The 27,963-nt window shown below is 38.4% G+C and overlaps 1 protein-coding gene across 1 annotated transcript; it reads right to left on the bottom strand.

Annotated features, from left to right (window-relative positions):
• Window positions 1–199: 199 nt before the first annotated feature.
• Window positions 200–22,316, bottom strand: ZNF475 (zinc finger protein 475). The gene is made up of 3 exons (XM_005557608.4): window positions 22,230–22,316; window positions 3,101–3,281; window positions 200–367 (listed from the first exon to the last, which is right to left on the bottom strand). The coding sequence occupies exons 1-3, from the start codon at window positions 22,260–22,262 to the stop codon at window positions 216–218; spliced, it is 366 nt and encodes a 121-aa protein (XP_005557665.3). The 5' UTR covers window positions 22,263–22,316; the 3' UTR covers window positions 200–215.
• Between the last annotated feature and the right edge of the window lie 5,647 nt (window positions 22,317–27,963).

Raw genomic sequence — 27,963 nt, 5'->3', positions numbered from 1 at the left:
GCTTGTTAAAACCAGAGCATTTGCCCAACTGCATAATAGTGAGCAACGCTTACAACACCAAAGCGCTGAGCTGGGCCTCCCCTGCTAGAACAGCCCTTGGTCAATTGCAGTTTTCCTTGTTTCCCCTCGTCACCTCCTTTTTCTCCTTCCCACCCTATCCCAATCTCTTTCAAAGGGATTAATTCCTGTAACACTTCAGTAGAGAGAAAAGGGCTTTACTTGGCGGCTTTGGGCTTACAAGATCGTTGGTGAACAATCAGTCTGTCTGGCAGGAAGGTACGCCCACAAACATTACAGGGAACCAACTGGCTCTGGGCACTTGTCCAAGCAGCTTCATTTAAAGCATCAAGATCATAGAAGCCTTTGGCTGGAAAGTTAAAGGGAAAAAGCAAAAGGAAAAAAAGGGAAAAAAATACCAAAAACAAAAAGGAAAGAAAAAGGTAAAATGAATCAGTTTTTATTAGGGAGAACCATATTCTACTTTCTATGGAAAATATTTTCAGGAAATACCTGTTCACTGAGTATTTTAAACAAATCATATTACTTTTGCCTCCAAAAAAGAAAGGGCTGCTCGCTCTTTCAAGGGTTGAGTAAAGTTAGCTGGGAATCAGACAGAGGTTTTCACTCTTTGGATTTTAAAAAGGAAAGACATTGTTTTACATGTTATGATATGCATTCTTCACTAATTATTAACATCTTTGCATATACATCATTATTTTGCAAATATAACTTTTGGCCTTCTTTCAGTTGACTCTAAATATAAGCTTACAAAGGGGAATCAGCATGTATTTGTATTTTCCTTTTCTGTAATTCTTCAGTGGAATGTTTTTAGAAGCCAAGACTGACAGTTGAGAGTGAATTTAAGATGAATTGTATCTTAAAAACTTATCATCTCTTCATGGTCATAAACTCAGATATTCTTTAAGTAATCAAAGTGGAGAATGCAAACAGAATAATCTGACAAAAAGATGTGTCCTTAAGAAAATAACAAAGACAGATGAGAAATGTATAATCTTCATTGGCAGAGCATGGGGAAAAAAGCATATGGCTTTATTTTAGAGAAACAATGTGGGATTTAGCTTTAATAAACCTTAGTTAAAATAGAATGACTTTAGTACATTAAACTGACTATATCTTAGAACCACTGAAAATAGGCCCCCAAAATGTAACAAGGCACTCAGAAACATATTACTTAGTTTTTATCTTTGGCACAGCATAGATTACTTCGTTAAAGCTTAGGCAATTCACATACTATTTCTATCTAATGGTTCACACAACCACAGTGAATCTTAAATTTTTTAACATGTCTGCTCCTAATTCTTACTTTTCTGCTCCATGGGAATTTAAATCCCAGCAAAATCTAGTATTTCTTCTTTGGATATAGCAAACGTCACTGTCTATGTGGGATATGAATGTGTATTTTGAGTGCTTTGAAAAATGAGAAAAGAATGATGCTGACTTTCTCGTTACTCATATGAGTTTTAAAATGAATTCAAAAATTCCAGAGTAGTCATTGACTCTCACTTGAAGGTGATTCATCACATTTCTAAGTGTTTTTGCATAGGGCTTTGATTTCAGATCAGGAAGAGGGGTTAGTTGAACCCTATAACTACAATGAGTTCATGAGATAAAAATGGTAATGTGAAATATTTTTACCTAGAGAGGAAGGGCATCTTCAGAGATAAATAACGTGGGACTGAGAGGAAGACAATGCAGTTATAAGACCTATCTTTTCCATTTGTAGGCAGTAACAGAATGGTGAACCACCAGGGCTTTCAGACTAATCGTTCCTCTTACTTCTAGCCTTCTGGTAGTTATGGTCAAGCAGAGAAAGTGATAAAAGATCAGAAGGGAAGGAAACAGATTTTGACACCAAGTGAGAAATGCTGGAAAGAGAGTTTCAATGAAATAAACAACCTGTTTGTGGAAAATTCTCTAATTTCAGTAGCTGGTTGTTTTCATCTTCAGCTCTTTTCCCACCTGTATGTAAAGCCCTCTTTTTGGCAAGGACTGTGAACAGCTAGGATCTAGCAGGATCTAGAATTTATCATACAATCTAGGATCTACTTTGTAGGTTGTTATAAAACTCTCCTTGTGTCACATCTCTGACACAAGTGCTTTGGACTAATTGACATTAAATACTTTTCAGCATTGCAAATCTATGGTTACACAGGACAACGGATAAATTGAAAGATACTCCTCTTAAAACCAACATTGTCCTATGAGATGGTTTAGGGGATCTACTGAGAAAATGACAATGGTAAAAATATGATAAGTCTGAGCTTGCATGGCAAAAATATTTTCTTAACTATTCTCATACCCTAAATGAATAAGCATGAGGCTTTGTGATGAGGCCAAACATGGCAGTGTAGTTTCAGTTTCATTTGGTTTGCACCAGGCTTTACAAATGATTAAATGCAAAAAATTCTGGAAACTTAAAATAGATGTCTGGATTTCTAGTTTGTTTTGTGTTATTGAAAGATATGAGTACATTGGACTAAATTTCTTAATGATAACACCAGCTGGAACTGGGCAGCGGCCTGTCTCCTTTAGAGTGATCTGATGCTCCACACCTCATCGTAGTCCTTACTTCCCCTTTGTTGTACACACAGACCAGTTTACTCAATGTCATAACCTGACTAGTGGACCTGGTGAAAATTCAAGTTTGGTACCCCTGCTCTGTGAACACCAAGACACATTCATATTTGGAAACATGACTTTGGATGTTCCCAAAGGTTTTTTTTAAGTTTCATATTTTTTTAAGTTTTATTTATTTTTATTTTAAAAATATTTTATTATTTATTTTACATTCAAAGGGTTTGATGATATTTGAAGGAAACTTTTGGGAAATAGAGCAAATTCCTATAGGTCTCTCTCATGCACAGTGTTGCCAGGACAGTGTCTTTATGTCTCAGCATCGGAAGATAATACTTTGGATAGGCATTCCAGAACTGTTTTTCTTATTTGTCTTTAACCAAAGCAGGAAATGTTGCTGATTTTGGTCGTTTGAACAAGTAAAAAAAGAAAATACTTCTGCTTTTATTAGTTTACAGAGAAAAGTCTCCCCTTATACACTCAAATCTTTTTTCTAGGAACTTACCAGTAATGGTCCTGACTTCTGGTTTTTTAGGTACTGGTCTCCTTAACTCTTTAGGCAACAAGTTGTTTTCATTATGCCATTTTTTCAGACATTGTGGCTCATGAATGCTAATAGATTTTGTTCCATATTCACGACCACAAATGTAGCAAACAACTGTTGGTGGACGCCGTATCATTGCTGGCTGTAAGTAACATAAAATAAATCATGAGTGAACTTCCATTCACAATTGCTACAAAGAGAATAAAATACCTAGGAATACAACTTACAAGGGATGTGAAGGGCTTCTTCAAGGAGAACTACAAACCACTGCTCAGGGAAATAAGAGAGGACACAAACAAATGGAAAAACATTCCATGCTCATGGATAGGAAGAATCAATATCGTGAAAACGGCCATACTACACAAAGTAATTTATAGATTCAATGCTATCCCCATCAAGCTACCATTGACTTTCCTCACAGAATTAGAAAAAACTACTTTATATTTTATACTGAACCAAAAAAGAGCTCATATAACTAAGACAATCCTAAGCAAAAAGAAGAACAAAACTGGAAGCAGCATGCCACCTGTCTTCAAGATTACAGTAACCAAAACATGGTACTGGTACCAAAACAGCTGTATAGACCAATGGAACAGAATAGAGGCCTCAGAAATAATGCCACACATCTACAACCATCTGATCTTTGACAAACCTGACAAAAACAAGCAATGGGGAAAGGATTCCCTATTCAAGAAATGGTATTAGGAAAACTGGCTAGCCATATGCAGAAAACTGAAACTGGACCCCTTCCTTACACCTTATACAAAAATTAATTCAAGATGGATTAAAGACTTAAATGTCAAACCTAAAACCATAAAAACCCTAGAAGAAAACCTAGGCAACACCATTCAGGACATAGGCATGAGCAAAGACGTCAGGACTAAAACACCAAAAGCAATGGCAAGAAAAGCCAAAATTGACAAATGGGATATAATTAAGCTAAAGAGCTTCTGTCCAGCAAAAGAAACTATCATCAGAGTGAACAGGCAACCTACAGAATGGGAGGAAATTTTTGTAATCTATCTATCTGACAAAGGGCTAATATCCAGAATCTACAAGGAACCTAAACACATTTACAAGAAAAAAACAAGCAAATTTACAAGAAAAAAACAAACAACCCCATCAAAAAGTGGGCAAGGGATATGAATAGACATTTCTCAAAAGAAGACATTTCTGCAGCCCAAAAACGTGAAAAAAAGCTCATCATCACCGGTCATTAGATAAACGCAAATCTAAACCACAATGAGATACTATCTCATGGCAGTTAGAATGGTGATCATTAAAAAGTCAGGAAACAACAGATGCTGGAGAGGATGTGGAGAGTGTAAATTAGTTCAACCATTGTGGAAGACAGTGTGGCGAATCTTCAAGGATCTAGAACCAGAAATACCATTTACTCAGCAACCCCATTACTGGGTATATACCCAAAGGATTATAAATCATTCTATGATAAAGACACATGCACATGTATGCTTATTGCAGCAATATGCACAATAGCAAAGACTTGGAACCAACCCTGATGTCCATCAATGATAGACTAGATTAAGAAAATGTGGCACATATACACCATGGAATACTATACAACCTTAAAAAGGATAAGTTCATGTCCTTTGCAGGGACATGGATGAAGCTGGAAACCATCATTGTCAGCAAACTAACACAGGAACAGAAAACCAAACACCCCCTGTTATCACTCATAAGTGGGAGTTGAACAATGAGAACACATGGATATAGGGAGGGGAGCATCACACGCTGGGACCTATTGGGGATGGTGGGCTAGAAATACCTAATGTAGTTAAAGGGTTGATAGGTGCAGCAAACCACTATGGTACGTGTATACCTATGTAACAAACCTGCACATTCTGCACATGTATCCCAGAACTTGAAGTATAATTAAAAAAAAAAAAAGAAAAAAAAATCTGTTAGATAAAGCTTAGATTTGGAAATCATAGTTTAAAATTATATCACATTTAAGTTAACTGGAAAATCAATGTGATTAAAAAAAATCCCCACTAGTCAGGTGATGTTATCTTTTTGGCAATTAAAAGATTAAACTATATTATTTGAGTACTTGGGATTGGGGTGAGGACATGGGCTTCGGAGGAAATAAAAAAGAGCTAACCAGAATTCTTCATATTGATACTATATAAATTATATTTTCTCATTTAATAAATATTGATCGATTGCCTTCTGACTATTATATCCAAGTTACTATGCTGGGAGAATACAAAGATAAATCAGGCATAACTACTCTTCTCAATAACACCAGGCTCTAGTACACCCATATATCTGAGAGGAAAAGTAATAAATGTCAGTGGAAAGTTTATAACAGACATTGTTAACACTATTATGCCTGCCCACATTGGAATCATGTCAACAACTTTCTACTGCAAGCACTTGTGATTCTTTGCTTTTTTTGATCGGGAGGAGGCTCTGCCCACAGCAGAGCAGCTCATCAATTGCAGATGAGACTCAGCGAATACATATCCAGCTTCCTCACCAAGGTTGATTCCATATAGTCTTCCAGAAGTCCCCAGAGTGACTGGACCACAGTCACTTGTTAACACACTAGCTGGGCTTTGTTCTCTTCACTGTCTCTCTTCCTATTCCTTTACTGGGGTATCCTGAGATCACCTCCCAAATAAACTACTTGAACTAAAATTCTTAGTTTTCTTGTTCTTAGGAAGAACCAAATCTACAGGAGAGTTAAGGATAAGATGCAATAGGGAAATTCGGTTTCTGTCTAAGATACAGAAAAGCAGAAGAATCATTGCTTCCACCTAAACAATGAGAACAAATTGAATAGCTTACAGAATCATAATTTTTGAGTCCATTGGAGACTCAAAGTTGCAAGATAAATAGATGAACTAAAAGGCCTACCTAAGTTTGAAGATAGATCAATAGTACCAAGAAAAAGCCTCCAAGCTCCAAACTTTATATGAGACAAAATTGTCTGCCACAAGAAAAGGGCAGAGTAGCTGAGCGTAAGCACCTCTAAGGGGCAGGCACGCAGGGACCATCTGTGTATACTCTCCTACCCACCAAGTCTTACACCCAGTAATAGGAGGTAACAATCTGACATTGGGGAGAGGACTGGGGATTGACAGAAGCCTCTACCATTTTAGGAACACAGGACCTGTCTAAATCTGAGGATAGAGCTATAGAAAAGCATTGCACAGAGTACAAATAAAATTTATAAATCCAAAAAGGTAATTTAGGGAAGGAGAAAAACATTTTGTTCTGGATCTGTTGAGTTTGACATAATTGTAGAATTTAAATAAATAAATCCAGCCAAAACAGGAAATACAGGCCTGCAAATTCAGTATTCATTTATTTCAGAGCTATTCACACAGAAAAAAAAATGTTTAAAACCATGTAAATTCTATAAATAGGAGTATGTAAAGAATATATGGAGAAAAATTATTGGGAGAATATTTATAGTAGGGATATTGGACACGGGAAATTATAGCCAGAAAACACAGAGAAAGGTTCAAATTTGCAGTTAAAGAAACAGGGCATGCAGACAAAAGATTCCATTCAGAATTCTGGAAACATTTCTGGTTTCCAGAAATATGGTATCATCAACCCTGTCAGATGCTACAAAGAGTAATGAGGGGCTGAGAAAAGGCTATTAGATGGAGTTATCAGTGGATTCCATAGCAGGAACTTTGAGAGATTAGTTCCAAAGGAGTGGTAATGGTAAAGGCTAAATTGTTAGGAGTTAAAAGTTATGTCAAGGAGGAGAACAACATACTTTCAAAAACTTGCAGAAAAGAAACTTGAGAGATAAGCAAAGTAGAAGAAAGGTTTGTTTTGTTGTTGTTTATAGGATAGGGATACCTTAGGTAGAGAGGAAAAGATTATAGTTCCCCAATGAAATAGGATAATTAAAAATCACAGAGGAGGCAGTAGAAGATGAGATTAAGGGCATAATTGGAGGTGTTAGCCTCTGAGAAAAGGGAAAAAAGGAAAGCTAGAGAAAGGGAAAAGGTGTTTGCAGAGAAGTGAGGAATTGGTGGAGCTCACATACATGGACTTAGTCTTCTAAGTATGAGGCAAAGTGATCTTCAGAGAATTAAGAGATTTGAATTCTGGGAAATAGAATAGTGAAAGATGCTGGGATTATGCACCCTGGGGAATGTAGTAATGATTCAATTAGGGAAGAATATTCACTGAATAATGGAAAAGACCTAGTTACCTGAAGCTGCAAGAAATTTTGTTGGAATTAAATGACTTTTTTTCAATATGCTCTTTAGTAGCGCCAGGTGGCATTAAAACAGAAACAAATTAAGCTGATTGTGTGGTCTCCTTTGGGGAAATAAAACTAGGTAGATGTATATGTCATATAATCAGCCTACTTTTAACTATAACTATTGGGACTTTCACCTTGCACAGAGCAACATCAAAACCAGAAAGAAACACATTTATGATTTCTGCTTACCAGACATAAAAAGAGATGTTAGGTGAATAAATCCACAGTTACATAGACCAAGCAAAAAGGGAAAATAAAGTGACTCCCTGGATGATTGAAGTTTTTATAAAAAGAGTATTATTTGAAGTGGAATATTTTATTCTATTATTCTATACTAACTTATGCCAATAAACTGTCTACATTTATCAAAATAACTAAATAGCTGTTTATCCTTCTTTTCTTAGCCATATGGTGGGTTCTAACAATTTAAAAGTGACATTAAAAATATTTGAGAAATTCAAGAAAGACCTAACAGAAAGTACAAAGCATAAGCAAAAATTTTCAAGACATTTAAATGTTTCTTACTACTTTTTTACATGTTTATTTACTGGAAAGGTTAATTAAATGCAGATTTTTTAGTTTAAAATGAGAAGTTATTCTTTTTACTTTGAAAATAGTGAATTTAATAAAATTCCACATGGAAAGTATGAGCCAAATCCAGTATTTAACCAAGCATATAAGCAAAATAAATGGCATGGGTCATAAATGAAGACATTTGTGTCACCGTGTCAGAAGATTTCCTCTGGAAGGAAAGTTAGAAGAAAACAGGCAGACACAGAGGTCAGAAGACATCTACCAAACAACGGAAAGGGATGTGGGGGAAAATTAATACCATAAAAAGACGAAGATGGTCTATATTATATTTTCTAAAGCTTGTCCCATGCTCTGTATTTGTGGTTGAACTTCCGTTGAACCTGCAATATACTCCATATTCTTATGTTTTGAGCATCTTACTCCTAAGCCATGCTCTAGTGAAGCACAAACAACCCAGCCACAGCAGAAGAGAAAAATACATCCACATGGGTCTGAACAGAGATAAGAAAACCTATTTTATTTTTCACTGATTTTCCAATTGTCAGTCTGAAACTTCCAGGGAAAGCTGAGCAATCTCCAACTTGTGGTTATTGCCACTGCCCCAGCTGCCAAGGTTTTCCTGTTTGGCCTCTTTTTCCAGTCCAGGGTTTTCCTATTTGGCCTTTTTCAGATAGAAGTGGATCTGTGGGGGATGGAAAGAAGGAACAGAAAGAAGGGACTGTAGCTCTGGCAGGACCAGCAGAAGGCTCCCTCTTAGCAAATGCGCAGGCTGTAGCTTTCAGTGGCATGGCATAACAGAGTAAGGAGGGCAGTGGAAGGGTGGCTGAGGAGGTTATGTGAGGGCAGGGGGCCCTGTCTATGGAGGCCCTTGCCAGGACCAGCCAACTTCAGGAAAGTGTTATCAAAGGAAGGCAAAGAGGAAGTCGATAAGTCTGAGGTTGCTGAAGAGCAAAGAATTAGGTCAACAGTTTTCCTGTAACATTTCAGATAATATTTTGCTGGTGTGGCATTACTTTTCGAACATCAAGGTAAAAGACATTTTTTACAAAAAGTTAATCACTAAATCTATGTAAGTGTGCATAAAAGTCTGTCAGGGCTCATCACAATTTTGTTTTGGTCCTCTCAGTTTCCTGGGAAAGTTGATTTAGGCTAGATATAGGCAGGCACTTGAACACTTTAGGGAAAGCTTTTAACTTGAATCCACTAACTTTTCATATGCTTTCAATTATTTTGCTGGCCACTATTGGAATTATATTATTTTCCACACAGCATCTTTTTCTTTCTGTTGATGTCTTTTCTCTGTCAGGAACACTTCATGTTCAATGTTTTAGGCCAGGTTTGTGTAACACACAGGGAAGTGGATATTTAACTACTTTTATCCTAATTATTGTATATATCACCTGGCATCCATCCATTCATTGTTACTGTTTGAAATAGTCATAGTATCACTATTGAAGCAGGGGAGAAAGATTAAGGACCAAGAAAAGAGACTGATTTGTTGGAGAACCTTAAGAGAGGTTTGGATAAAAGAGGAATGGACATAGTTGTTTCAGAAAACCAAGACTAGAATACCTATATTTCAGATAGGTTCAAATTTCTCTAGATGACCTCTCTGATAGTACAGGCTAGAAGGAAACCACTGTGAAATACACAATTCAATAACTAACAGAGTTTGCAGAAAGAACTATGACAACTGGTCAGAAGGAAAAAAATATTCCTAGCACTAAATTTATTGCATGAATTTATGAATTTTAATAAAAGATGTAATGAAAACTAAAATGGAAGTCATTACTAGCAGTTTTACAAAATATCAGAAACACTCCACATTTGTTTATTTCTTTTCTTTTCTTTTCTTTTTTCTGAGATGGAGTCTCACTCTGTCGCCGAGGCTGGAGTGCAGTGGCGCGATCTCTGCTCACTGCAAGCTCTGCCTCCCGGGTTCACGCCATTCTCCTGCCTTGGTCTCCTGAGTAGCTGGGTCTGCAGGCGCCCGCTACCACGCCTGGCTTTTTTTGCATTTTTAGTAGAGATGGGGTTTCACTGTGATAGCCAGGATGGCCTCTATCTCCTGACCTCATGATCTCTCTGCCTCGGCCTCCCGAAGTGCTGGAATTACAGGTGTGAGCCACCACTCCCAGCCCACATTTGTTCACTTCTTATACTAATTATACAGAAGATATGAAGTGATAACTTATAGTGTGAAAGCATAGTTCTGTGATGTTATTTACAGGGGAGTTCAGAGAATGTGATCCAAGCATCACCTTATGAAATAGAAATTGGTAAGAAATGTTTATGGAGCAATAGTCTTTGAAAATCTGATTAGTGTCACAGTGATCTCCCCAGAAAAATGCATATGTATACAGAATTGTGGATATGGTTTCAATTGATTGGTAGATTCCCTAAAACTCATATATTAGCCCCAGGAAGTGAGCTACTGGGCCTTTAGCCAGAGCCAAACTTTTTCTTCCAATAGATAATTCGTTGCTAAAGGGGCCATTTGGCACTGTTTAAATGGCTCAGAAAGTTCTGAGTTGAAGCATTCAAGAGCTTATAAAATACACCATATCTGGCTTTAGGGTGATTCTAAGCACTGTTTTGCCTAGAATAGTCTTATTATTTACCTGTTGTCTTTGCTAATATTAATAGCTCTTCTTTTACTCTCTAAAATGTCCCTGTATAATAAATACATGATATAGCCACTCTACCTCTGATTCTCTTTGAAAAACATTAGTTAATACAAGAAATCAAGGATGAAACAACAAAAAAGCTAAAAAATATAGAGATTGTGACTAAAGGAGTGGCAATTAATCCACTTAAATCATGGGAGGCAAAATAACTATAGAAATTGTAGAGGCTGTGCCCAGTGGCTCTTACCTGTAATCCCAGCACTTTGGGAGGTCAAGGAGGGTAGATTGCTTGAGCCCAAGAGTTTGAGACCAGCCTGAGCCTGAGCAATACAGTGAGACCCCATCTCTACAAAAAATGTAAAAAATAGCTGGGCATGGTAGCACATGCCTATAGTTCCCAGCTACTAGTAGCCTGAAGTGGGAGGACCACCTGAGCCCGGGAAGTTGCGGCTGCAGCGAGCTGTGATTGTGCCATTGCACTCCAGTTTGAGCATCAGTGTGAGACTCTGTCTCAAAAAAAAAAAAAATTATAGAGAAGAGAATATAAAATTATCAAAATTAGTAGGGGAAGGAGCAGTACAAAGAAGTTAATGACATTAAATTCCTCAGTTTTCATGTGAAACAGTCAATTGAAGCAGTGTAAAATTAAAATTTGAAGTTAATGTTTTGCAAATCCTTGAATAATTACTTTTTTTTCAACTTTAGTAGGTCCTTTTAAAAACTAAACTTTTAGTGAAGAAATATTATCTTGAAGTTCAGCAAAATTATTAGTTTCACTTTGGTGTCTTTTTGTCAAATGCAAGTAAATTAAATTTATCTCTACTAATAATCTCACTTATATGAAAACATATACATGTCTACTTATGTATGTCTGTGTACACAGATGCCTGGAATGATATCCACTAAGGTCAAATTAGAGGAGTCTGGGGTAATTTTTATACTTTCCTAATGGCTTGAATTTTAAAATGAATTTGTATCATTTTTATAATAAAATAATAAAAAAAGAGTATCAGCTCTGGAGTCAAAAGTTAATCTGGATTGGGTAGTAAAATCAGTCTTAAAGGTAAAATAATGCAGACTGAATTACTTTCTGAAAATTCCTGAAATAACTCATAAAAGATATTCCAAGATTATGTATATAACATAGTTTAGTATTATAACAAACTAGTAGTTGGAATTAGAGTTAGTATTAGGAATGAATACAGTTTTGCATAGCATAAAATTACAAGGCTGTGGCTTAATAAGAAATGCATATTTGGTCTCTGCACCTACTTCCTGACACAGACCTCTCAAAATCCTTGTAACTTCTTGAGTGATAGGGTTGATAGGGGCTTTTAAAATTGTGTTTGGTCCTTTTCCCGTTTCTGAAACAAGAGCTTCTAAGACTTTTGGAATCCCCGGGAGTGATGAGTGTCTTTTTGTATGCTAATGAATGACTGGTGGCTGGGACCCGTAGACAGCTTAAAGATTAAGGCTGGTTGCCAGAATGACCAAGGCCTGATGAGAGGGCTGGAAATTTCTGCCCTACTTGCTGACCTCTGAGGAGGGAAGAGGGGCTGGGGATTGAGATAATCACTAATGTTCAATGATTCAATCAATTATTTTTATGTAATGGAAGCTCCATAGAAACTCCAAATGAAGAGTTTCAGATAGCTTCAAGCTTGGCAAATCCATTGAGGTGCTGGGAGGGTGGTGGCCCCAAAGGTTACAGAAGCTCCACACTACCCCCAACCCCATACCTTGTCCTATGTACCTATTCATCTGACTGTTCATCTGTAATCATTTATAGTAAACTGGTAACATAAATAACACGATAAAATGTTTCCCTGAGTTTTGTGAGCTGTTAGAGCAAATTATTAAGCATGAAGGCAGGATCATGGGAAATTCAGTTTTTAACCAAGTTGACAGAAGTGTGAGTAACCTGACTTCCCAGTAGTTGTGATTGGCTTCTGAAGCTGGGGGGCAGTCTTGTGAGACTGAGCCCTCAACTTGTGAGGTCTGCGCTAACTCTGGGACAACACTCAGTTGTCTGGAGAACTGGTTGTTGCTGTAGGGGTAAAAATCCACACATTTGGTGTCAGAAATGTTGTCAATAGAAAACATTTTCCTTTTAAATACAAAATAAAAATACTTATAGTACTTTAAGTTGCATTATTCCAATACTATTTTATTTTGCTAATTGTTTGTAGTTGAGTACATATCAGTTAAATACTTGTATGGCAAAACATAATTGAAATCCTAGAATTCTGCTCCATTACTTTAAAAAGCAGTAACAAATGTCTGGAAAAATAATCTGAGAACAAGATTTAGCCTGAGTCCATTTCCACCATAAGATAATCCTAAATGCAACTCTTACAGATATTTTAATTTTGTCTAGGTTGTTTCCCGCGCCTGAACGCATTAGTCAAAAAATGAACTCACAAGCAACTAAGTGGGGCTGTGTGGTACTAGTCATCTTATTTTGAAAAGTGGCGGTCAAAAGGATAATTTGGTGGATGGATGAACCAGGCCATCCTTTGGATCCTGTATTGCCCATTCTAGATGGATTGACATATCGCCATATAATTTTCATCTTCTCAACTATCTCCGCCCCCACCCCACTTGACTGTTTTGTGCAAACTTGGCCTATCTAACTTGATCTCAGTAATTTTATGGTTCTCTGTGGCTACAGAGTAAAGTCTAACACTTCATGCAGACTTCAGCCATGGCCAATCTTAGCCCCACGAAACACATCTTTGAGCCACACCAAACTGGACACTATTCCCCAAGCTAGAGGCCACAGTCCTCAACTTTGCTGTCTCCATGCCTTCATTCATCTACTTCCTCCAGCACCAAGCTGGAGGTTGTGGGGAATCCCAATCCTTAACTCTCTGTAGTTATGGAGGCAAACATATAAACTATTAATTTACAAGCCAAAAGGTGTAAGTATCATGATATGGGGACATAGTGCCACAGGAGTCTGAAGCAGGAAGAAAAGGAAGTGTTTTGATCAGAAGCCAATGAAGTGGATAATATCTGAAGTGGGTTTATTGAATGGTAGAACTGTACTGGAGAGAGGAGAACTCCTTTAGGCAAGCTGCTAAACAACATGACCTTTTCAACAACTGTTTAATAGTACTGTAGTATGTGAACATGAAAGCCCTAATGCCCATAATGGAAACAAGAAGTCTGCTTAGAGGAAGTATACAAGTGAAGATCAATCTGTTCCACATAGGATGGAAACACGAGTGGTTAGACCTTGAGAAAATAGTTGAAGGTCGTGACCTTTTCTAAGTGTCTCCCCTGGCCCTCTGTCTTTCCACCTTAGTCCAGATCCCAGACTTCATCCTCCTGTCAGAATAGTTGGGTAGAGATTTGACAAATAACACTGAAAGGAAGGACTTTCTATAATAAGAGAGCTGCATCAGTCAAGTTAAGGTGTTATGTTGTTTTGGATAGAGAGAGGGCAATTTTGGGGATTGTGTTGAGCCCTGAATATAAGGATGTGGACTTCATATCTTTGAGACATAATCAGATTAAGAAATGGGCAAGATGGGACAATTTAGAATTTTTATACACTAAACCATCTTGGTTTTCCCATATTGGAGAAATGCAAATTGGTTCTGCCTGCACTAAAGTTCTGAAGTCACAATAAAAAAACATGAATTTGGCCAGGTGTGGTGGCTCACGCCTGTCATCCCAGCACTTTGGGAGGCCGAGGTGGGCAGATCGCCTGAGGTCAGGAGTTCAAGACCAGCCTGGCCAACGTGATGAAACTTTATCTCTACAAAAATACAAAAATTAGCTGGGCATGATGGTGGGTGCCTGTAATCCCAGCTATTAGGGAGGCTGAAGCTCCAGCCTGGGAAACAGAGTGAGACTCTGTCTCAAAAAAACAAAAAACATAAAATAAAACAAAACACGAATGCAACTGGAAACATCCATAAATAGAGCAAGAAAGTTGAATACAGTCATTCAATGCTCTATTACTGAGCAATAAAAAAGAACGACTGCTACTTGCACCAGTGGATGAAACTCAGAATCATTATGCTGAAAGAAACCAAACACAAGAATACACATGACATGATTGTATTTATATAAAATCCAGACTAATCTGTAGATTAGTGGTTGCCTGGAGGCTAGAAGTGGAAGGTGATAAAGAAATATAAGACATTTTGGAAGGTAATGAAAATGTTCTATGTCTTGGTTATGGTGGTGGTATAATAGGTTTCTAAAACCATCAAAATTCATTGAATTGCTCATGTTTAATGGATGCAGTTTATTGTTTGCAAATTATTTCTCAATAAGGCTGATTTAAAAACACTCGTGCAGATACAGTTTAGTGGAGTATTTTTGCATTGCCATGCTCATGAAATGCAGTCAGTTGAAAGTCAGCATTACACATTGTAAAAGAAATTCCAGAATCAAGTAATGTATTTTAGTTATTTTTTGCCGGGACCTAGGGAATATTTCAAATGATTTCTATTCTAAACTCTTTAACTTGTCTCCCAAGAAGTTTTCCTAGTTCAAAAAACAAAGCATATAACCACAAAAGAAAACAAATAAAAACATCAAATAAGAAAATGTTTTATCAAGACTTTTTTTTCAGGACATTACATTTTTTGTAGGACAAAGTCCATTAAGAAGCAACCCTATTTACATAAGATTTCTTCAAGAAAAACTCAACCCTAGAGTTTCAGTACCTGAGCCCTGTAGCCAGAGATGAATAACATAAAAGCAGGACTGTCCCTTTGCACCCACGTGCATGGCATCTTGTCTGTTTGAAACATAACCGACCAGTTTCTTGGCTAGCCATACGTAGAAAGCTGAAACTGGATCCCTTCCTTACACCTTATACAAAAATTAATTCAAGATGGATTAAAGACTTAAATGTCAGACCTAAAACCATAAAAACCCTGGAAGAAAACCTAGGCAATACCATTCAGGACATAGGCATGGGCAAGGACTTCATGTCTAAAACACCAAAAGCAATGGCAACACAAGCCAAAATTGAGAAATGGGATCTAATTAAACTGACAGTGTGGCGATTCCTAAAGGATCTAGAGCTAGAAATACCATTTGACCCAGTCATCTGATTACTGGGTATATACCCAAAGGGTTATAAATCATGCTGCTATAAAGACACATGCACACATATGTTTACTGCGGCACTATTCACAATAGCAAAGACTTGGAACCAACCCAAATGTCCATCAATGATAGACTGGATTAAGAAAATGTGGCACATATACACCATGGAATACTATGCAGCCATAAAAAAGGACGAGTTCATGTCCTTTGTAGGGACATGGATGAAGCTGGAAACCATCATTCTAAGCAAACTGTTGCAAGGACAGAAAACCAAACACTGCACGTTCTCACTCATAGGTGGGAATTGAACAATGAGAACACCTGGACACAGGGTGGAGAACATCACACACCGGGGTCTGTCGTGGGGTGGGAGGAGTGGGGAGGGACAGCATTAGGAGATATACCTAATGTAAATGACGAGTTAATGGGTGCAGCACACCAACATGGCACATGTATACATATGTAACAAACCTGCATGTTGTGCACATGTACCCTGGAACTTAAAGTTTAATAATAATAAAATAGAGACATAACTGACCAGTTTCTTATCTTCCAACATATGAGGAACTTCAAGGTTTATTAGTATATAAGTGTGTGTGTGTGTGTGTGTGTGTATACGCACAAAACACATAAATTCAGTTAGTCTTCATCTACAGTTGATTTTAGGGATACTGAAAGGCTCCCCTTGTGTCACACTATTTATTCCTTTATATTTTCCTTGTGCTTGCCCTTGTCTACTCTCCAGCCTACAATTATTTTCTTTAGGGTCATTCAGCTCGGAAAGAGAGAGCTGAGAACTTTGGCTCTAGAAGGGCACAGAAACAATTACCCATCTGCTACCAGGGAATAGAGGAAGCCTCCTGCAATCACACATTGGAAGGCAGTAATTTGCTGGATTTATTTGTAACCATTACAAAAACACTCTGCTTTTTTGATGAGGTCATTTTAGTGGGCCTTTGCCAAAGAGCCACATCAAAATGTAAACTATGTTACTACTAAATATGTCTGCAAATGAAATGCCTGTGTCCTCCCAAGTAACATGCTTTGTATATTACTTGGAAATATTTTTTTAAATGCAGAAAGTTTAATGGTCTTTTTTATTTTTGTAGGTTGCATCATCCCTACATCAAACCTACATTTTGTAGATTGCATCATCCCTACATCAAAACAGCCATGTTCCCAGTGTTCATTTGAGATTATTCATTAACCTAAGAGTCAAAGAGAACTCAGGGAACCCAGAGGTAAGAGAATATCCTGTAAGGCAAATAGCCCCTGTAAGCCTGAACCACGACTTGGAGCAAATCAGAAAAAAGGCACTCCTACCTTCAGACACTTTCCAACCATACGGTTGTAATCACTAATCTGTAATAAGACAAGTCACAACATGTAGAATTAAAAAATGGTGACCGCGGGGGAGATAGACAGGAAAATCCTTACCCTGTCTCACAACTGGGCCTAGAACTGGCCATATATGTCAATGTGTACTTTGTCTCTCAGATGGAGTGTGACTGGTAACCGGTACAGTATGCTAGTCCACAAATATCTGGGATGAATCAGATGCTTTTCAATTTCAAAAGCCAACGAAACAATAGGATTCTAGATTTTGATACTGCATTTCCATTGTGAGCAGAAATAAACCAGAGACATCTGCTGGAAACACAGCTGAGACCCACACTAAATGGAAATGCATGTGGAGGAAAGGGCTGTCCCTCGCTAGGTGATTTAATTGAAGCCCAGATATTGTTGCTCAGAAGTATTTTCTGATTACTGACAATGTGTCAGGGACTGTGCTGGGTACAGAACTGAGAACTAGCCCTAACAGTGGAAATGACTATCTTGAACTCACTACTTTATTTACTTTCTTTTCTTTTTGCCCCTTTCGTCTCAATCCAATCCCTTTATTTAGAAAATATTTTTTAGCTTTGTCCAAAGCTCTATCTCTGAGACAGTATCAGGTTGACAGATCCCTATTTGGCACGTGCTGAGCCCATTCATTTGAAATTACTCAAGATACAGGGTCAGGGTGAGAAGGGGACCTGTTGAGTGGAGGAAGCATCCTGACTTCTCTGCCCACTAACATGTTTGAAGTCAGACTGATTAATTTTGAAAACTACTCTCCAGATGTGCAGCCTCTCTAGCATCCTTGACTTTTGGTCCTTAAAAATTATTAGAAGGTTTGGCTCCAAGATGTCTGATCCAGAAGAATAGCTTCATTGTTCCAGAGACTCCCACAGGTGATCCACATGCTAGTTGGCTGCTGGGGTGAGTTACCCTATGCTCAGGTACGAAGTGTGTATGCCCCTGGTCCCTGCACACAGCTGTCGCACAAACATGTTGCTTCTTCAGCATCCGCAGCTGTCTTCTCCTGGCCCAGGCCTGGGTCTTTACAGCATCTCACCCGGACTACCCAATGGTACTGCCTCCTCTCGGCTTTATGCTCTGGATTTCAGGTTGCAAGCGGATGGACCAACAGTCATTTTAATTAACAGCATGTTTTAATTGGCCAGGACAATGTTCTTAAAAGTTTTAAATGTGAATATCTTTAGGTGAGGCTGACTCTCCAGTATACCACAAGCTCTACCACTCCCCATTGCCCTCTATGCAGCCTGTTCTGCCCCTGAAAGCATTTGAGCTTGTGACTCTGAGCTGCCTATTTTTCCAATTCCTCTCCTCAGTCATATCGCCAATAAAAAGTATTTTCCTTATATCTCATGTCTAAGAAATGAATGTGCCAATGACTAAAAAGGGTTTGTCACCTATCAAGGGAATTTTTGTATTTTAGCTGAGATCTCCTATAGAGTCAGTGTTTTCACTCAAAAGCTGAATCATTGACTGAGGAATTAAAACAAAACTTGCCAGGTAGTAGGATAGTAGGAAAGGTACTTTAGAGGAAAAAAAAAAAAAGCATAGTGACACAGAGATTGTCACATTGAAGCTTCCTTGTTCTTTTTGAATTTAAGCACGACGACGATTACAACAGAACTTGACAGGAGGCTTGAAGCCTATCCTTAGGCAAAAGAAACTGTACTTTAAGGCATGAGACTGATTTCCAAGACGCTGTGCACACAGTGAGCATGGGTAATCCTTGAGTCACTTACTCTCTGGGGGATTTTTGCTTTCCCTGTTCCCAGCTGGATCCCAGGCTGTCAAAAACAGGGCACATTTTGCCAAGATCTGAGGGAATTATGTGATTGTGTAGATATTTGAATGTGTGTCATTCCATCAACGAGTGTTTCTCTTTCTCCATGATAAAATTAAACTAAAAATTTGGACCTTAGCTTCTGTTTTAGATTTTCTACACTCCAGATTCCTTCCATTAAGCCAAATAATTGAGATTTCTGTGGTAAGTGCACAGGGCATATCATAGAATGCAGGAAGTTTGGATGGAGGAAGTAAGAGTGAGCGTTCTCCTCCCTCCATACTTGATGAAAAAGGCTAAAACCTCTTTTATAAATCCTTATGTATATTGCAATATTAAACATGTCTGACCAAGTGGCATAATGGCAGCTAATTACCAGCATTTACTAAGTAACAGGCCCTGTACTAAACACTTTGCGTGCTTTATTTCATTTATTCTCATAATAACCCTCTGGGCAGAGCTCAGTGCCCCTACTTTATAAACCAGGAAACTGAAGCACACAGTGATTACTAAGTGGAAAAGTTGGTTTCTATTGCAGAGAGTTGGGTCTTCTGTAAAGTGGGCAGGGAGAAGCCCACAGATAAAGTTTTGTCAAGTACCATCCCAGGTCCTTTGCAGGCATCCTCTCATTTCAACCTCTCATGATGGAAACTGAGACTTGGGGAGGTTAAGTAACTTGTTCAAAGATATTTGATTTAATTGTGCATCTATGATCTGAATCCAGGTCTGTCTGATTCCAGTTGCTTCTAAAAACATGGGAGATACAGTCATCAGTGGTCAGTGGGGTATCATGCCCTGCCTTACATGTCCAGAGTCAGCCATTGGACAGGACTGGGGAAAAACTAGCAAAACTCCCGCCTTTGCTCTCCCAACTATCTCGAAAGTTTATTCCTTTGGGTCAAACATTACTTTCTCCCAGATAGGTTTTCAGAATGCAAACAGTCCTATGAAAGATGGTTTTCTGTTAAGTTTATAAAATTATCTTGACCCCCTTCCAACAATACCAAGGGGTGGGGGTGGCAGAGGTAGGGAGAGTGCAGAAGGTGCTAAAATGCAAAGGAGATTAGAATATGAGGCGAGGCAACCAGAGACTCATTTCTCCAAATCAGAATCTTGCCTTCAGCCATTTAAAACATAATTTCAACCAACCTGACTGAGTCTGAATGTATACAATTAAGTTTCTACTCTTTTAGTCATGTCCTACATACAAAGTATAAATAGTATTTTAATATATAGGAGTAACTGCATAGTTCAATCCCAAACCTTAACAATTGGAGAGTTTGATTGTTTAGAAACCACTGGTATTTCACATTTACTTCTGGTGTTTTAAACAATTCTCCCCAAATGTCACATCTGGAAGGATCGTTGTTTGAAATTAAATTGTTTTTGGAAATCACTGGATGCCGCGTAAAAGAATTTCCCAATCCGGCCTGTCTATTGGCCAACTAAAAGAGGCTGTTACTTGTGATTTGGAGTTTTGTTTTGCTCCTTTTAACATAAGAAAGATTTGACATTCATTTGAAAATGTTGTTTTTATTAAATTATCTTTATGTATTTATTTTTTAAAAAAGAACTATTGATATTTCAAATGCCTGCTTGACATTTTAGTTATTTAATTGTTAATCTTAAGCTACGAAGCTGAAAAATATAGGTCAAAGAATGAATTCCAAATTAGACTCTAATTTGGTCTAGGTTTCTGAAAGAAACACAATTTCCTAGCTGAAGGTTTTTTTTGTTTGTTTGTTTTTTTAAATTTTCACATTTGAGATAAGAACCGTTTCTGTTTTTGTTTTTCTGATCTTAGAAGAACATAGTTGGAAGGTGAAGTGTTTGAGGTATTGATTAAACGTCTTGCCAAATTCTTGTCTGAAATGACTCTCCTTGAAGAAAATGGTTGGAGAATGTTCTTAGTGTTTGGTTCTTGTGCTCTTCAGTTTGGATACAGGCCTGACTCTTAGGCCAGTTGGCTTCCAGGTCACAGAGTAAAATGGAGAAACAAGGGAAAATGGAGGAAAGACAAGAAACACCCATGGGCTATGGCAGACACTCAATTTGTCCAGTGCATATAATTAAAAAGATGAAAAAAAAAAATGCTCTCTGACCTGAACTTGGACGTTGGGTTTTTTTCTAGTGCCTGATTTGTCTACAGCTTACGTGTTAGAGCACATACCGCTCAGGGGTGGAGGCCAAGAAAAGGAGTTTTCCTATAAAAAGAAGACCATCGCCTTGGATAGGCCAGAAAGAATTCTAACTTTAAGATATTTAAAAAAAATTTTCCTATCAGAGTTGACCCCGATCTCTCCTTATCCTTTGCTTCTACTCTCTGCCTCCAATTACTTGAAGTTTTAACATGGGACCAGTGATACCTTTATGTTCCCACCTTCTCTGATTAAAAGTAACTGGGGATATGACAGCAGCATGGGAGACTTTAAAGATGGGATCATGGCATCAGAGCAGGTGCTTGGGCTGAGAATACTGGAAACTTACTGAGTTCCTGGATTTACTAGCCCTTTCTTCAATTTGTAGGTCATTTCTTTCTATGTATAAGACAACCTCATAAAGTAAATGCTACAAAGAGACAAGAGATGTAAGGAAGATGAGCACTGCACAACATAATGGGAGAGAAGAAGATGGAGTCTTAAGTTCTCTCAGTTCCCCACCTATCCATAAGGCTGAACTTATGCCTCACATTGAGCACTGAGATTCTGTTTATGGGACAATCACCTCTGTTTCAATAAGGACTCTTTACAGATTGCGTTGCACTACCTTTGTTGGAATTTTAAGAATTTTGGGAGAGACTGTAGTTGTTGACCTTGGAATTTGGATTTTTAAGTACTGGAGCTATATCCATTCGCTCACTATATAACGATTCAGTATCCATGATCACTAGGAAATGTGGATGTACATGTGTTTGGGCTGGAAGCAAGTGATGGGGAAAAAAGGCTTTGAAGACATACGAAATTAAGCTAGATTAACTTTTTGAGAGTATAACTATGTTATGGTTTTTGTTCATTTTAGGCCTAAGTAATATTTGAATTTATAATATGTGATCCTCTCCTCTCACAGAAGTTACAGTCAGTGTTTTTCTTTCTAGAGAAGCAGAAAGCCACATAAAGGAGTGCCAGTGCAAAGAAAGAGCACCTATTTTTGCTTTGGGCTTTGGGCTCTGGGAGATGTAGTTGTATCTATCACAGTCTCTCTACCCAGCAATATGTGATATATAATTACAAGTTAAGGATGAGTTTTTAAATGATTAGATTAGACTGTGATTTGTACAGGTGAGTATTATCCTTTAAATTTTTACATTAGAAAGCTATACATCAATTTCACTGATGAGGCTGTTGCTCTAAAATGTGTAACTCTCCCCACCTTCAACACACACATATTCCACACATGTAATACATACACACAAATTCCCTTGGGTTGGCTTCTGGAGCCAACAACGTAGAAGAGAAGTGGTCCTGTTACCTTAGTGTTGTGGTTTGTTGACCTGAGAGCCATGGGATCATGGAATGCTGCCCTGATATGCAGGCATGGTTGGCACCAAGGAAAGATGAAGAAGCGGCACAGCAAGTTGGGTATTAGTAGTCCAGCTGTCAGCATCATCAAGGGGTAGTTTGTGAGGTCGAGGCTGGTTTTCATGACATCAGCACAGCTGAGGAGGTGAGCTAGGACCACTGAAGATTATTAAAATGGTTGGATCTACAAGTAGGATCCCACTGAATATTTCATCTACCACCTCCAAAGAAGCGGAGATCACAGAGGGAAAGCATTCTAAAAGACTTAGTCTTGATTTCAGGAGCTCAGTTTAACAGAAGGCATGGAGAGACAAAGGACTAAGAAGGTTCTTAACATTAACTTTTTCTCTCTCTTTATACCTCTCTTTCTCATCTGATAGGCTTGGTAAGATTGCCTGATACTTCATCAAGAAAATATGAGATTCAAGCTAACAGATAGTAGTTACTTTATCTCCCCACTAATAACCTACAGTCTTGCCTTCATCTGTATTAATCATTCTCCTGAAACAAAGAAGTGCCCTCTCCTATCGAAGTCCTTCCTTCCACACACATTGGTGATCCCATCTCCTGGTGCCTATTTTTTCTCCAGGTTTTGCACCATCTCTGATCACCTCTCTTGCTTCTTCAACCTCCTTTTCTCCACTGGATCATTATCCTAAGTATTAAAACATAATCTAGAAGCTCCCATCTTTCAAAAATACCTCTCATCCCAATATCTCTATTCCTAGCCTACCTACTATTTCTATTCTAGTCTTCAAAGCCATACTTCTCAAAACACAACCTATCTTTATTCTCCATACACTCTGCAGATCTCACCAGTCCACTATGTTCTTTCCAAGGTTAGCAGCTGCATCCACACTGCCAAATCAAATATTTTTTGGTCCTCATTCTACTCAACCTCTTGGCATAAAACACTGTTTTCAACACCCTTATTTACAACATTTGTTGGATCTCAGTTTTCATGGCACCCTACTCTAGACCTTTCTCTTGCATCTCCAGGCCTTCGTTCTCCAGCTTTGTCCCCTCTAGTCCCTAAATATTGTATCTCAGGACTCAGCCCTGGGCCTGTTTTTCTATGAGTATTCATTCTGATTGCTTTAAATATATGTTAATAATGCATAAATGTATATCCCAGCCCAGTCCTCCCTTCTGAGTTCCAGACTCATAGATTCAGCTTAACTCAAAAATCTCATAAGCATTTTGAATTTGATATGGCCAGAATTAAACTATAGATCTTTTTTTTTTTTTTTTTTTTTTTTTTGAGTCTTGCTCTGTCACCCAGGCTGGAGTGCAGTGGTGCTTCTTGGCTTGCTGCAAGCTCCGCCTCCCGGGTTCACGCCATTCTCCTGCCTCAGCCTCCCGAGTAGCTGGGACTACAGGCGACTGCCACCATGCCCGGCTAATATATTTTTTTATTTTTTAGTAGAGATGGGGTTTCACTGTGTTAGCCAGGATGATCTCAATCTCCTGACCTCATGATCCACCCGACTCGGCCTCCCAAAGTGCTGGGATTACAGGCGTGAGCCACCGTGCCCGGCCTAAACTATAGATCTTACTTCCCCAAATCCAACCCTTCCACAGTATTCTTGATCCTAGAAAATGGCACTACTAGTGCAGTTGCTCAAGGTAGAAATCTGGGAGTCATCCTTGACCTTCTTTCTTATCCTCCACATCCCACCTATCACCAAGATCTGCCCATTGTACTTTATCTTTATCTCTGCTACCAACATGATAGGCCAAGCCATCACCAGCTGTCACCTGGGTTCCTGCAGTAACCAAACAACTGATGTCCCTGTGTCCACAGAGAAGCTGGAGGAAACTATGCTACCTCTTCAGCCTCATCCATGTGCCTGTTCCCTCTAGTATTAGGCTCCGGCCACATGTGCACTCTTTCATTTCATTATAAGATCTTCCTTACCTTAGAACCTTCATACATGCTGCCCTTTATCCGAATGTCTTTTTCTCTAACCATTCCCTTCCTCCACATGTTTCCTCTTGGCTAATGCTTTCACACCTTTTATGTCTTAGCTGAAATATCTTCCTCCCGTAGGTTTTCTCTAGCCAAGATCCTGAATGTCTGTCTTCCGCCATTCCACACCGTCATAACACAATTTTAAATTGTATATATTTTTTAAATTCCATACAATTTCCTCAATAGGACTCAAAACTCCATGAGGTCAAGAACTATGCCTATATTTTTATGACTCTATATTTAGTACTTAGTCCAAGGCCTAATGATAAGTATTAGTGAATGAATGGAATTCTGTCCTCTTTTTCCTAACACTCACAGGTTGGCAGGGTAGCAATACCCATTTTTTATATCACTTCTATGCCCCTTTTATAGTGACATGAAAATATATGAATCTGTGGAATTAGACAGAATGACTCTGACAGCCACTTGCGAATCCAGTGTACGACTTTAAGCAAGTTGCTTAACCACAGTCTTCCAACCTAGAAAGTCAGAAAATAATGTTTATCTTATAGTAATATAATGAGAATTAAAATGGCATCATGTATATAAAGTGCTAATCATAAAGTGTTGCAGTTTCAATGGTGGTGTCTCCTCCAAAATTCACAGTGGATCATATTTCCCAGTGCAACAATGTTAAGAGGTGTGGTGTTTGTGAGGTGATTAAGTTGTGGGGACACCACCTTTGTGAATGGGCTTCACACCCGTATAAAAGGGCTCAAGGTTAGAAGAGGGAACACCCTTCTCGCATTTCCATCCCTTCCACCACAGCATTTCGCCCCTCTGGAGGATCTAGCAACTAATTACTGTCTTGGAAGTAGAGCATTCCTCACAAGTTCATAAAAATCCTGCTGGTACCTTGATTTTGGACTTCCCAGCCTCCAGAACCATGAAATATAAATTTCTGTTCTTTGTAAATTACCCAGTCTTTGGTATTTTGTTATAGCAACACATATGGACTAAGACATAAAATTATTCAGTAAAAGTTAGTTCCCTGTCTTCCACGCCTTCCCCTAAATTCCAAATTCTTCTTACCCAATAGATACACATGCACACATACAGAATTTGAACATATGAGAATATCTATCCCGCCCTCCTGGGTTTTTCTGATTATGCTCTTCCTACTGCGAGTTTTGCCTGTAAAGAATAAGATACTTACCCAGAGAAGAACATTTGTAGCTTTAAATCAAATATGTAACTCTAGCACTAAATAACTGGAGTTTATCGAATAAGGGCACCTTCTCCAATACATTTGGGGATATTATTGAGGAAAAAGTCAATAATATGATTTGATAGCGCAGAAGACATTACTTTAAAAGAAAATACCAGATGGCAGCACCAGATGCTGGAGATGTGTCTGATGGGGCTTTAGCTCAAACCTGAGCATTGAGGATGCTGAAAGTAGCTTAAAACTGTGTTCAGAGAGACAATCATTATAGAAAAGATAGTTCCCCCTTAAGAAAAATAATACATATTTTGCAATATAGAATAAGGTTTTAGGAAGAGTGTTTCATAGGTTACAAGTGAAATCCTAGGAAAATAACCCCAAGCCGTAACTAGTAAAAACTTATTAGGCAAAAGTTTCATTTTGGTTTATAGTTATATTTAACGAACTCTGTTCTGTTCCAATTAGCTTGAAAGGGCCTAAAGCTAACGAATGAATTACAATCAGCTTCCAAAAACAGACAAAATTTTATCAACTATTAAATGCAATTATTAAAATTTATTCATTCATATTAAAATAAGAATAATTACTTCTATTATTATATTCCTCAGCATAGCTGGGAAAATCATTTACTAAAATAGACATCAAGAATCTCATTGAATAGATATGACATTAAAATTTAAAATGTTAACATACAGTTTGATCCATATTATGAATCACAATTTTATCTGGAATTGACACCACTTTTAAATTTTTGCTAAATTGGGTATTACCCATCCAGGCTTTTTTTTTAGAGGAAAGAAAGGAAGTGTGATGCTGCTCATTACACCATGAAATACATATACACAGTCCCAGGACCGTTCCATCTTTTAAATAAAAATCCACACCGAAGGTTTTATTCCTCTTAAATACTGTTTAGGGTCCTACACAAGTTTCCTGGGAGATCAGGAAGAGTGAGTTCAGTCCTATACTTTGGATGTGAAACAATGAGACAATTCAAGCCAGCATATTAGTTAGAAGGCAATGCAAAATGCCCACTGAGATCTTGGAGCAGAACTTGTCTAATCGGTGTTTGTGTTTAGATTTGACAGAAGGATCAAAGGAGCATCTGTGCCATAAGGGACCTGAGCCAATCTATTTTGGAGAAACATTCCGAGGGAAAGGTAATTCATTCTACCAGTGAAACAGTGACTGTGGGGTCACTGGAGTGAATTGTTTTCCAACTACTATGATCACAGTTCTGAAACTATTTCTCTCACCTGAATTCACTACAAGATTGAACCCCGTGAGAACATAAGGCAAGATAGCTGATTCTAATCTGAAATGAGACCAAGGATTCCAGAGGGAAATCTGAATTGTAAGAAGGAATGTATGAGTGTCACAGGCTGCCAAAAGTCAGCTTTCACAGACAGATGAAATTCTGAAATCTAATAATCATTACAGTAGTGTTCTTTATGGAAAATGAGTAATTCATAGCACTATCTAAAATTTAAATGAAAGAAAGAAAAATATCCATAGGCAGGATCAAATCATAACTAAACTACACAGTGAAGGAAAGGCTTTCTGCTGAAAGCACTATGGAATGGTAAATGTCTCCTCTAAGGAAGGACTAAAGCCCACTGCTTTGAAAGTTCTCATGCTCCCTGGAAGCCTGAGAGTTTTCTCCTTCATAACTAACCCAAGCTTATTTTAAGTCTGGCAGCCAAAGGGACCCTATGTTGGATGACCTTTCTATGCCCTCTACTGAATCTTGTGTGGTCCCCAAATAGGCCAGCACACATCTGACAGTGGTCGGGGCCAATTTCTCATTCACATGTGTGTTCTCAGGCCTGAGAGCAGGGTTGGGTGTGCTCTGACATAGCCATGTCCTCTAGACCACCACCCCCTACTCTTGTCTAAATGCATAAGTCAAGTCACTGAAGGACCATCGCTGGCCTCTCCTGACATTCTCCCCTCCAGATGACCGGGTGAGTCAGGAAGGTGTCTCCTAGGGAAGCTGGGTGCCCAAGCCAGCCACTTGCAGCCATCATGACTGAGTGAGAACATGCTGTGCTCAGCCTGTTGGCTCTACTCTTGAGCACAAAGTATGTGTTATAACAACAAGCACAAGAATCCTGACCACATGCTTCCCTATCTCTAGATCTGTAATGAGAACATTTGAAGTAAATGCATACAATCAAGAAACAGTGCTGTAAGGCAGAAAGTGAACAGAGTTTCTGATTTGTGACCCTGAGACACAGATTCTTATATTCTCTGAATCCAGACCCCACACGTTATGGAAGAAAAGCAATAGACAGAAGATAGGAAAAACAGGTCATGTTTATGAAACCAGCTTGAAGACTATGCCACACTGAGGAGTTTGGTTTTTCATTAGGCAAAGAAACGAGCTGTTTTTTCTTCAATGTTCATCGGAAAACTTGCCCAGCAGCTGTGAGTGACTCTTCAGCTTTCGAATCATTGTCTTGGAATCTTCTAAACCAGCAAGACCATACTCATTTTATTTTAACATAGAATTTAGGAGCAAAGGACTAGACAGTCCTCAAAGTAATA

The sequence above is a fragment of the Macaca fascicularis genome, chromosome 6, assembly GCF_037993035.2.
Source record: "Macaca fascicularis isolate 582-1 chromosome 6, T2T-MFA8v1.1".
Lineage (NCBI taxonomy): Eukaryota > Metazoa > Chordata > Mammalia > Primates > Cercopithecidae > Macaca > Macaca fascicularis.
Note: the sequence above shows the minus strand (reverse complement) of the source record. Positions and strands in the feature narration are given on the sequence as shown.

Excerpts from the sequence above, each read along its gene's own strand:
- ZNF475 (XM_005557608.4), bottom strand. The coding sequence starts at position 22,262 with ATGGCTCTCAGGTCAACAAACCACAACACTAAG. Across the intron at positions 3,282-22,229 it reads CAACAAACCACAACACTAAG|CCAGCAATGATACGGCGTCC; the intron begins GTAACAGGACCA and ends TGTTACTTACAG. Across the intron at positions 368-3,100 it reads AGAAGTCAGGACCATTACTG|CCAAAGGCTTCTATGATCTT; the intron begins GTAAGTTCCTAG and ends TTAACTTTCCAG.